Below are 12,528 nucleotides of genomic sequence, written 5' to 3' on the forward strand. Positions count from 1 at the left end.
TCTTCCTTCTCTCTCCAACTCCTTCACACACAGCAAGACTTGTTCATCGAAAAACCCTAATTCCTCCGAGTTCATCTCCATCAACATCAATGCGATCCTGAATTTTCAGCAAATTCTCTCTCCTCCTCTGCCATGGCTGCCTTATGCAGGCTCATTCCCTTCCGCCTCCGTGTTTTCTCTCGGACTTACAGTACTTTTACCTTTGAAGGTTTTTTTTTCAGTTTCTCCTGAAATTCAACTTTTCTTGTATCGAATTTGGTTATGATGTGAGTATTTTGATTTTTTGATGAAATGAGTTCAATTTTCAGGAATTGGAGGGAGTTTGCGGCATTTCAGTGACCAGAAAGTGCTGAAGATCGAGGACGAGGTGATCGAGGATGAGGTCAAGAAAATTCGGCGTGAATTAGATGCTGCCAAGGAGAGTTTCCTTAGAATTCCACATGCGCTTAAGTCTATGCCTAAGATGAATCCTGAGGGTATGGTACTACCTCCATTTCAGATTAATTGATCACGTAACTAACTTTTCAGAATTTTAGTTTGTATCGTTTGCGACTGAAAATATATGCATTTTGTTCATTTGAGGGGGGAGTATGTGCTTAACATAGTTGGGGTGATTATAGTGCTTAGCTTCCCCACCTATCCCCATGTTAGGATAAAGTTTGTCATACGTGCAAGGAAATTAAGAAAATTTGGGAAATGCATCCTACATGTGTGGGCAGAATATCAGTTAGAGACTGCCTTGGGCAAGAAGTTGGTGAAATCCATTGAATATGAGAGCAAGTTGGTTGGACTTAGGAATTATAAATTAGGGAGGCAGTTATATCTTGTAAGAGAATGGCTTGTTGATTATTCTATTTTTTCATTTTCTCTCTCTCTCTCTCTACCTAAGTCGCATCATTCAAAGGGGACAAACTATGGGCTTTACTGTTTGATCATTACTTAGTTATTGCATGATGAATACTTGTACTAGGAAGTAGGAATGTAAAATTATTGATCCTTAGAAGGATATATAGTGTTATCCCTCTCATTCTGAACATTTATGCAACTCATGCGAGGGATTCTCATGAATCTGGTGGTGAATTTTCAGCTGGATATGGTAGGTTTTAATGTCTCTGTGTTGCTAGAGTTTATGAGTTATTGAAGCCTACGCTCCCTTTAAATTAAAATTTGTCATCAAGCTGTGCAGGAAAAGTTGTCAATATCAGGCGTTGTGCATTCTTTGAGTTATGGTGGACTGATGCTATGAGTCCATTGGAGTTCTATTTCGATCTATATCTATTGCTTGCACTATCTCGCCCATGATTCTCGGCTACTGAACTTATAATCTGTTACTCCGTATAATCTTGTTATGGAATTTGATTTCATTTCTTTGTGATCTGAACAATCAAATTAGCTTCTGTAGAAAAATTATGTAATGTTTGTATACTGTAACTTGTTTGCTTATCCTTATTTTTTTTCCAGTGTGAAAGACGTGCATGCTTTGAGTTATGCTGAACTGATCGTGGGGATGTTCGCTTTCGACCTGTGCCTTTGTCTCGACTACCAAACTTAGTCTGTTATAAGGTGTAAAGATAATGGTGGCTAGTTTGGTACAAAGTTTGAGGTAAACTCTGTAACTCTGTTTCACTTGTTCTGGTAAAAGGGTTGAAAGAAAGTTGTGGGTTATTTTGGTGTGGTACTTTACTTTAGAACTGTCATTGTGGGTTTTTATATAGACAGATTCTATATTGATGGAGAAGACAGAGGTGTTGGTAGGATATTACAATTTCCTGTAAGGTGAGAGTGATGATAAATTGTTGATAAGGAATGCTTGGTTGCTGTAGTTTCAACTTGATATTGTGTTTGTTGATTCAGTCAATATATTAGCTGCCAGGTTCAGGAATTCAATTACCTTGTTTCTGGTGGCCTTGTTTTTTTTGTGTGGTTTTTGTGATTCCAAAAATGACACCTTTTTCTTGTTATGGCACGAGTATGGATTAGTCGACTCGGTACTAATTATTGGTGTACCTTTGTTTCAAAACCGCTGATGGTCGTGGGGAGGGAGGATAAGCCGAACACTTGGTTTGTGGATTGGTAATTTCGTGCACACATGTGACAATCTAAGTTGATACATGTCCCTCAGTGCGTGATTGGTTCGTCAAAACACTGTGCTAGGTGCCTCACCCCTCAAGGGTACTGTGTAGACTCTTAGGCCCTGTTTTGTTTTCCCTGGACTGAATGTTACTAAACTGCAACAAAAAAAAGGGCCTTATTGCTGTAATGTTTTGCACTGATGCATACAGACTGTGGTTAGGTGCAAGCAGGCAACTTTGATCTGATGCCTTGTTACTCGACGAGGCAACTTTGATCTGATGCCTTGTACTGGCAACATTTTTTTTCACTTTCTCTCTTTTTGTCTCCTTTTCTCTTTCTTCCGTCGATTTATTCCTCATATTGACCTGGTTGCTTCTCTTCTTCTTTATCTCCCCGTTTTCAATTTCTGTTCTCTCATATTGACCTGGTTTATGTTCTTGCCCCTTCATGCTTGCTCCCCATTTTAACCTCTCTTTTCTCCCCTTCCTGCTTAATCTGATAAAAAATGGAAGAGACGGAAGACAAGGATGTTTTACAGACACATCTCGCCTAGAACCAGATCTCCAAGGTAAGGGCTTACCTACTTTTCTCGATCTCCTATTATATCGGTTCTCATTTTTTTAACTACTAGGGTTATAAAGATTTATGAAGTTTAGGTTTTTTTGGTTTACATGGATGATAATTTTATTTTTGAATTCGTTCTTTTTCCCGTCAATTTTCAGATCCAATTCTCGATTCTTGAAGTCTACTGTGTTTGATTTTGTTTTGGATTTTATGAAATTTAAACAATTAGAAATCATTGTACGGAGAATGCTATGATTGAGTTTAGGAAGATTGAAGGAGAATGCTGCTACAATTAAGAATGAGTGCTAATGTGGCCTTATCTGCCCAATGGAAATCAAATGTTTCTGGCGATGAACACACCTGGGTCACTTTAAGAGCAAGGTCAATTTTCTCACTTGCCTGTGGATGAATATTCGGCTATTATTGATTAATTTTTCGATATCATAATTGAATATGTTGTGGATCGAGTATTGATTTGGGGAACTTGGTGTAGTATGCATACATGATTGTATGCTTTTAATTGATATTTTTTATTCCCTTAATGTTTGAAGGACTTGAAGAATTAGTCCATCATATCGGAATGAGACATATATAATCATGATAGGAGCTATTATACAAGCTTTTTGTCTCTTTTTATGCTGATGAACTAGGGGTTAAAAAAATTCAAGAAGGAAACTAACATTTTCAAATTTCATGGTTCTCTTTGTGGCTTATCAATCCTTGTTCAGACAGTTTTTTTGTTTTCCTACCTAGGTTAAAGTATTAAAGAACATTTTAGATCATGTCACTTCATAGAGAATGTTTCTGGTGTCCCGGAAATCTTCTTTCACAGTCTCACGAAAGAGCAGTACACTCCAGGCTTCCTTTTCCTGCCGAGTTATGATTTCAGTGATGTATTTTTCTGAAAGTTATGTGTGTTTAGTTGTCTATTGACTTTACAATGATCTAAACTTGAAGCTTCCCTAGATCTAGATATCTAAATAAGCTCGTCTTTAGTTTGGAACGTAAATGACTAGACTATATATATAAGAGAAGCTTGCATATGTAATTAAGATGTGATATTTGCTGATGAGTACATAGAATGCGAGCTCTTGATTCTCGTCATTGATTTGGTCCTTCACAAGCCTCAAGCTTACAGGCACTTGCTCTTCAACGTGCTCCACCGCAATAATTCAGATTTTGACACCTAATTGTTCAAAGCATCCTTATTTTTTTTTGGCAATTCAAAGCATCCTTCTTTTTCCTCTTTGTTGATGCTTACAAGTTATGGATTTTGAATGAGACCTCAAAAGTGTTGTCGGTTTTGACATTGGGATTGAAATCTTTGGGATGTTCCCTTATAGGGAATTTGGTGTTCTTTTTGTGTTTTCAAGGAGATTTTATACTTTTATAGAGGGTTTTTCTGGGTTCAAAGATGTGTTGCTCACCGTGGTTGTTTCAAGTTACTTGAAGATTTATATGCTGTCCATGTTGATCTGGGAATTCCCTGCTTCAATGGTTCATATCATTGATTTGTTTGTTATGTCATCTAATCTGGTAGCTCTACGGGTGATCTCTGAATCCTCTTTTACTAAATGTGTCGGGTTGTGCCTGGGTGCCCATGCCATGAAGTTCTTTGTAAACTGGATGCTAAAATAGTGACGATGTTGCTGTTGAATTCTGGGTCATTCAATCATTCATTTACAGGATTCCATACTTCTATTCTCGGTTATCAGATATAGTGAGTTGGATGCTTTAAGATCTATTCGCGGTTATTGAACATGTTTAGAGAGAACACACATTTTTTATTTTGACTGAATGAATTATCTGGTTCCCTTGATCTAGAATAAAATGTGTTTATTATGTTGCACTTTGAGCACAATTTTTTTAGTAGCAGGTTGGTAACATCTAACATGGATTCCCAGAAGAATCCAGCTGAAACTAAATCATCTGCTACTGCACCAACTCCAGCAATTGCTTCATGTCGGAGGAAGAAGAAAGATGATGCGACTTTCCTAGAGGATTTAAAGGGCCATATTGATGAGTTTATCGATGCTTCCATGGATGAACATAAGTTATGCTTCACAAAAACCATTCAAAAGGTATGTTTTTTTTTATTTCTATTAACCGCATTTAGTGATATGATGTTTTAAATATTTTGTACTTAATTAATGCTCAAAACTCTTGTGTGAAGGGCAGATGTTTTCAATATCGAAGGTAGTGGCACAACGGAATTCTGAGCAGCAGGAAGTAGAGAGTGTTCTTTTTACCCCTGTTTAGCGTTAGTTTTGACTTTTGAACACCGTTATAAGTTAATAACGTATATTTATGATATTCTATCATCTAGGATAACTACGTAATAAACTTGTGACTTATATTCACTTACAGAAATGTTTACTTCTTTGCAAATATGCTTCCTTTGTATCCTGTGCTTTAAAAATCTGTCTAATTCTGAGGATATTCTAATTTGTTGTTGGTATCTTTTGTTTGAGGAACTCTTGGCAACATCTACTAAGGTTGTTATCACTTGGGCACAAAGTGTGGCTTCAGAAGGTACGCTATGAAATCCGAAAGAGCCTTATTTTATCTGCATTTGAATGTTATAACTTATGAAGTTCAATTTGGAAATGGACTCAGACCACCCGCGAACCACAGGAATCAACTGTAGACCGTCGCATTTGAGGAACAACTTGAAATAGTACACTACTTATAGCACTATGACAGGAGTTGTCATGATGTAGGATAAGAGCTCCAAGGATATGGTCCCCCAAAGTAATAGGATTGTTACATTGTAGTCAGCTCATGAGATAGCAGCTGATTGTAAATGGTTATATGAGGGTGTTACGGATGCAACAAAAAAGATGGTTTAATGTTGCGCTTAAATAGTTATTTATGTAGATGGATTCAACCATAAACATTTCCCGTAGTTATTGATGAATCATGTAATTCTTGTTTAATTAGTATAGTTTTTTGGCTAAGTTCCTTCCTTGGTTATTTTTCCCTAATCATTTTGATTATTTGCTAATTTAATTTTACCAATTAATTTCAATATCTTGGGGGACCGCGCGCGTTAGCGCGCGGTCCAACAACTAGTTTCTAAAAAACCTCACAATAAAAGAGTAAATAGACAGTTGTATTGAAGGTTACTCTTCCTCGATTTTTTTTAATAAAGCGGGACATCCCAACAATACACCGTACCCCTCAAACCAAGGATCATGAACGCCTTTCTAAAGAACTTATACTGTTAGTGTATTCAAGGCAACTCTTCCTTGATTATTATGTTATTGTTATATTTTTAGATACGGAGTAGTATTTTGTGATGAGACTCCTTTTTGACTTTAAAGTGTAAAGAAGTTTTTATGTATACAACTAATAGTATAAGTGATTTGTTCAAACATCTTCTACATATCTAATGAAAAATGATATACCTTTGGATATACGTGAACCTATTGTTAAGCACACCTAATTTAAACTACCAGTGAATACATATATGATTTTTCAGAAGAAAACTACTAGCTAGAGTACTATTCTTACCTGCTATTCCACTATAAGTAAATTGTAAAATGACCTCGAGTGTCTAATGGTTGATACCAAGCTGGGGAAGATCTTCCATCGGATTTATTCGGGGCCAAACCCTGATAAGTTTTTTGAATTATTAATTATACACAATACAAGCTAAAATACACATATAAAATGCCGGTGACGTGTTGATTAAATGCATTAATATTCGGTAAAATGTTAGAAGTAATTTTAGCCAAAATCCACCCTGAAACCAAATATAATGTCCAATAGGGTGTCACTTCGAGAGACATGATAAGTGGAGTAATTGAGTATGGAAAGATGATGTAAAAGATAAGTGGATTGCTGATTATGTCCAAGGAAATATGGTAAGGACGGCAGTATGGGGCACTGCAAGAGTACAGTTTCATTGTACTTATAGATAACCCAGTGGGTCATATGAATTAGGCCCACTTATGCTTGTGAAACAACCCGTTCAGTCGATTTGTGGGTCGAGCTTTTACTAATCAGCCCACTTCAACCCACCCTTGCTGACCTGGCACAACCCAGAAAATACATCTGTTAGGGGCAACTTACCTATCAACTAATTCAAGAAAGTCAACTCATTGACTTTCTGTTAGTTAGTTAGCTAGTTGATGATGTGGCATCAGTTTTTGTTAAACAGAATTCTGTTATAGAATTCAGTTGCATTCTAGCTTATTGATTAAGCTAAGAAGTTGTATAAATGTACTCAATGATCTCTTGGATCAATTCATCGAATAACAACAACAATTTCTCATCATCTACTCTCAAACTTTCTATTCTCTTCTTTATCTCTTATTCTGTTCCTTCTCTCAAATCTATCTTCTATCTTCATTCTTCCTCAAGAGTCGAATTGATCATTAGTTGATCATTACAGGATATTAGTGTCCTGTAACATTGGTATCAGAGCCACTGATTACTCAATCGATTGATAGTGGTTGTAGTAATCTCCAATAATCCTGGAGAACATTGGTTCTCGAACTAAAAATTGAATTTCTGGGGAATTTCAAAGCTGGCTCCATCTACTAGGAGGGCAATGGAGGAGCATCTGAAACAATTAGAGGAGAAAATGCGTGAGCAAACTCAGAAGGTGGAGAACCAATCTGCACAAATTGAAGATCAATCAAAGAAAATTGATGGTCTAATGACAGTATTGTTGGAGATGAGGAATCAGATGAAGGATTCCAGCGCAGAGAACAGCAGACATCATACTCCAAGAGAGGGTAATTCTCACAAAACTTTTAGCTATAATCCTAAGCTTTCTTTTCCAAAATTTGATGGTATCAACAGTAGAACATGGATTAAAAAGTGCAGTAGATACTTCAGTTTGTGTAATATCAGTGATGAGCATAAGGTGGATTTAGCTTCCTTGAATATGGTGGATAAGGCTGAAAAATGGGTTACAAGTTACCTATCTGTGAAAAGAAATGTGGATTGGGGGGAGTTCTGTCTTGATCTTTTTGCTAGGTTTAAAGATGTTAGGGGATCCAATACTGTTGAGCAATTTAACAAATTACAACAGACTGACTCAATTGAAGCTTATTTAGACAATTTTGAAGATTTGAAATCTGATGTTATGAATACTCATCATGACCTGCCTGAGGATTATGTGTTGGAAAGCTTCATTGGGGGGTTAAATCCTACAGTGAAGCCTTTTGTCAAAGCATTTAGACCATCTACTATTGCTGAAGCAGTAGAGTTTGCTAGACTACAGGAGGAGCAGACTGCAGCCTTTACACAAAAATTATACACTCCAAAATCCTATCCTGTTTCCCAAAAGGCCATACAAGCTATACCAGTTAGTACAAACAAACCTACAAATTCTAGCCTACCTGCTTTGCTACCCACCCCAAACACTAAACCCACTCAAATAGTGAAGTATAACCCAAGATATGCCAAGAATTTTAGGCATATCCCAGCAGATGTGAGAGCTGATAAGATAGCAAAAGGGTTGTGTTATTATTGTGATGCACCTTATGATAGAACTCATAAGTGTCAATTCAAAGAACCCCAACTCTTCACTGTAGAAATTTCTAGCAGTAATGAATACAAGAGTTCTGATTCCAGTGAGGAAGAACAAGATGAGTTGGAAGATGCTGGTCTGACAGACCCAATTTTATCCTTGAATGCATTATCTGGTAATCAAAACTTTCAGACTATGAGAGTCAAAGGCAACAGGCATAGTAAGATGTTTCATGTGCTGATTGATTCTGGTAGTACTCATAACTTTCTGGACCTAGAATTAGCTAAAAAGATGGGTTGTAAGATAGAATCCATTCCTTCTCAAGCAGTGACTGTGGCTGATGGGAATCACTTAGCCTGTCAACATGTGTGCAAGAGTTTTACTTGGGATATGCAGGGTAGAACATTTACAGCAGATATGATGTTGATCACATTAGGAGGGTGTGACATGGTGTTAGGAGTCCAATGGTTGGCTACTTTGGGACCAATTTGCTGGGATTTCAAAGCTCTTTTGATGGAGTTCAGTCTGGGAGATTGTCAGTTTGTGTTAAAGGGTATTCATCCACAGAAAGTAAAGCTGGTGGAAGGAGCACCATCTGCAAAACTGATAAGTAATGCAGTACAATTATGTCTTTTGCAAGTTAGGGATATCACCTTCATGTCTGTTTCAGCTGAAGTGAGTCAATCACAAACTTCTAATGCTTTAGAAGAGTTGAAAGATCAGTACCATGATATCTTTGCTGATCCAGAAGAGCTACCTCCACATAGAGGTGTGTTTGATCACACTATTCCTATGGAACCAAATGCTAGGCCAGTCAATATTAGGCCTTACAGATACCCACTCAAGCAAAGAGATGTGATAGAACAATTGGTACAAGACATGCTTGAAAGGGGTGTAATCCAAAATAGTTCAAGTCCTTTTGCTTCCCCTGTGGTTCTGGTAGGAAAGAAGGATGGAACTTGGAGGTTATGTGTGGATTATAGAGAATTGAACAATAGGACAATTAAGAATAAATTTCCTATACCAGTTATAGATGAGCTCATTGATGAACTGGCAGGTGCTGTGGTTTTCAGTAAACTAGATCTGAGAGCAGGATATCATCAGTTGAGAGTACATGAACAAGATGTGTATAAAACTGCTTTCAAAACACACTCAGGACATTTTGAGTTCTTAGTCATGCCATTTGGCTTGACAAATGCTCCAGCATCTTTCCAAGTTGGATGTACAGTGTGTTTAAACCTCTTCTAAGGAGGTGTGTTTTGGTGTTTTTTGATGATATTCTAATTTACAGCAGAAGCAAGGAGGAACATTGGATACATTTGAAGCAAGTTTTTGAGTTGATGAGGGAGAATAAGATGTTTGCAAAAGCTAGTAAGTGTAGTTTTGCCATGGATAAGGTGGAATATTTGGGACACTTCATCTCTGCCAAAGGAGTTGAAACAGATCCAAACAAAATTGCTGCTGTAGAAAGTTGGCCTGTGCCTAAATCAGTCAAGGAATTAAGAAGTTTCCTTGGGTTGGTTTATCTACTATAGAAAGTTTGTCAGACATTATTCCTTGATTAGTAAACCTTTGACTGAATTGTTAAAAAAGGGAGCTTTTGAATGGTCAGATGAAGCCAATTCTGCATTTGTAAAACTGAAACAAGCACTTGTTACTGCACCAGTATTGGCTGTGCCAGATTTTTCTAAGGGCTTTATTGTTGAGATAGATGCTTCCAAAACTGGTATTGGGGCTGTATTAATGCAAGAAAACCACCCCTTGGCTTACATCAGCAGAACTTTAGGTCCTAAATGGCAAAGATTGTCTGTGTATGAAAAAGAGCTTTTGGCTATAGTGTTTGCTGTGCAGAAGTGGGAGCAGTACCTGATGAGCTCTCATTTTACCATTAGGACAGATCAAAAGAGTCTAAAGTGGCTCTTACAACAAAAGGTATCTACTCCTTTTCAGCAGTTTTGGTTGTCCAAGCTTATGGGGTTTGATTATGACATTCAATACAAAGCTGGAAAAGAAAATTTGGCTGCTGATGCCTTGTCTAGGGTGCAAGGATCTTCTATTTTATGTCTAGCAATTTCAGTAGTTCAATCTGACCTCACTGCACTCATTCAAGCTAGTTATATGTTGGATGATCATCTACAAGACATTATTACCAAGTTACAAAATGCTGAATCTGTGGATGGTTATACTTGGCAAGATGGGTTGCTTAGAAGGAAGGGTAAGTTGGTTTTGGGATCTGATCATGTTCTTAAAACCAAAGTGATTACTTGGTTGCATGCTTCTCCAGAGAGTGGTCATTCTGGTAGAGAATTAACAACAAAGAGGGTTCAGAATTTGTTTTACTGGAAGGGTTTGACTGCTGATGTAAGGTTATTTGTTAGACAGTGTCAAGTGTGTCAAGCTTCTAAATATGATACTGCAGCTAGCCCTGGTTTACTACAACCTTTACCCATACCTGAAGAAGTTTGGTTTGATATCTCAATGGATTTTATCACTGGCTTACCCAAATCTGGGGGAAAAGATGTGATTTTTGTAGTGGTGGACAGGTTTAGTAAGTATGGTCACTTCATGGCTTTGTCTCATCCATATTCTGCAATTCAGGTGGCACAAGCATACCTTGACCATGTGTTCAAACTCCATGGATGGCCTAGAAGCATTGTTAGTGACAGAGATTCAGTTTTTCTAAGCCAATTCTGGAAGGGCTTGTTTAGTTTACATGGAACTGAGTTTTTGTTGTCATCTGCTTATCACCCTCAAACAGATGGTCAAACTGAGGTGGTGAACAGATGTATTGAGACATATTTGAGGTGTATGTGTAGTGATACACCTAAAGACTGGAATGCTTGGTTGCCAGTGGCTGAATGGTGGTATAATACCCACTTTCATTCTGCTACTCAGCTGACTCCCTATGAAATTGTGTATGGCCAGCCACCACCTTTGCATTTGTTAGGTTATGATACATATGACAATTCATAAATCATGCGGAAAAAACCATAAACCCAGGAAAACATATTATTTACACATAATCATTTAGCATAGATTAGATGCATACTCTTTGTTGCGTGCCTTCCCTAGCTGCGCCCGAACCGAACAAGAACAAGTCTTTAGGACTCCAAGTGTCGTCCCTCCGTAGATAGTCCACAGCACGTCCGGATCCGCCTTAAGATTGACCAACTAGAATCGCCCTTAAGGTACTATTATTTTCGGCACTTTATAGGCAAATGTGTGACTGAATTTTCTCTCAAAAACTCACTTTGAATACTTTGAAACTTGTGTTATAAATTGTGAGCCCTAGCCTCATATTTATAGCGGTATGGAAAGGGAATCGAAATCCTATTCAGATACAAATTAATTAAACCTAGAATCCTACAAGAACTCTAATTTAATTAATTTATCAAATAGAATTAGGAATTTAATCATTAACCGAACTCTGCATGTTTTAGGAAACGTGCACGAACACAAACACTTGCACACACACGCACGGCAGCCACGATGGGCCCCATGCGTGCGCGCGAGCAGCAGCCCACTCAGCGCCCGCGCGCGCTGCGCGCTGCGCGTGCTGTGCGCGCTGTGCTCGCTGCGCGCAGCCTGCTGGGCCTGGCCTTGTGCTGGGCCTGGCGTTGCTGTTTGTGCGGCGCGCTTGGCTTGCTGGGCGATGGCCTGGCTTCGTGCTGGGCCTCGTCCGGCAGGCCTCGTCCGATGCTTATTCGTACGATGCGCTTCCGATTAAATTTTCCGATTCCGGAATTCATTTCCGATACGAACAATATTTAATATTTCCGATTCCGGAATTAATTTCCGTTTCGAACAAATATTTAATATTTCCGTTTCCGGAATTATTTTCCGATTCCGGTAATATTTCCGATTCTGACAATATTTCCGTTTCTGGCAATATTTCCGATTCTGGCAATATTTCCATTTCCGATAATATTTTCCGACACGTACCATGTTTCCGTTTCCGGCAACATCTACGACTTGGATAATATTTATATTTCCGATACGATCCATATTTCCGTTTCCGGCAATATCATCGTTTCCGGAGTATTCATTCCTTGCCTGTGACGATCTTAGCTCCCACTGAAACCAAGATCCGTCGGTTCCGAATATTCATAGATGGAGTATTTAATGCTATTAAATACTTGATCCGTTTACGTACTATTTGTGTGACCCTACGGGTTCAGTCAAGAGTAAGCTGTGGATTAATATCATTAATTCCACTTGAACTGAAGCGGCCTCTAGCTAGGCATTCAGCTCACTTGATCTCACTGAATTATTAACTTGTTAATTAATACTGAACCGCTTTTATTAGACTTATCATAGAATGCATACTTGGACCAAGGGCATTATTTCCTTCAGTCTCCCACTTGTCCTTAGGGACAAGTGTGCATTTCCTAATTCCTTTGTCGCTCGAT

The 12,528-nt window shown here is 38.2% G+C and overlaps 1 protein-coding gene across 1 annotated transcript; it reads left to right on the forward strand.

Moving 5' to 3' along the window:
• Positions 1 to 1,985: 1,985 nt before the first annotated feature.
• LOC130459098 (uncharacterized) lies at positions 1,986 to 5,585 on the forward strand. Its single transcript, XM_056833696.1, has 4 exons — positions 1,986 to 3,018; positions 4,514 to 4,718; positions 4,816 to 5,169; positions 5,254 to 5,585. Exons 1-3 carry the CDS (start codon positions 2,918 to 2,920, stop codon positions 4,894 to 4,896), a joined length of 387 nt encoding a protein of 128 aa, XP_056689674.1. The 5' UTR covers positions 1,986 to 2,917; the 3' UTR covers positions 4,897 to 5,169; positions 5,254 to 5,585.
• Positions 5,586 to 12,528: the final 6,943 nt, after the last annotated feature.

This window comes from Spinacia oleracea, chromosome 6 (genome assembly GCF_020520425.1).
Source record: "Spinacia oleracea cultivar Varoflay chromosome 6, BTI_SOV_V1, whole genome shotgun sequence".
NCBI lineage: Eukaryota > Viridiplantae > Streptophyta > Magnoliopsida > Caryophyllales > Amaranthaceae > Spinacia > Spinacia oleracea.

Excerpts from the sequence above, each read along its gene's own strand:
- LOC130459098 (XM_056833696.1), top strand. The coding sequence starts at position 2,918 with ATGCTGCTACAATTAAGAATGAGTGCTAATGTGGCCTTATCTGCCCAA. Across the intron at positions 3,019-4,513 it reads TGGGTCACTTTAAGAGCAAG|GTTGGTAACATCTAACATGG; the intron begins GTCAATTTTCTC and ends TTTTAGTAGCAG. Across the intron at positions 4,719-4,815 it reads TCACAAAAACCATTCAAAAG|ATGTTTTCAATATCGAAGGT; the intron begins GTATGTTTTTTT and ends TGTGAAGGGCAG.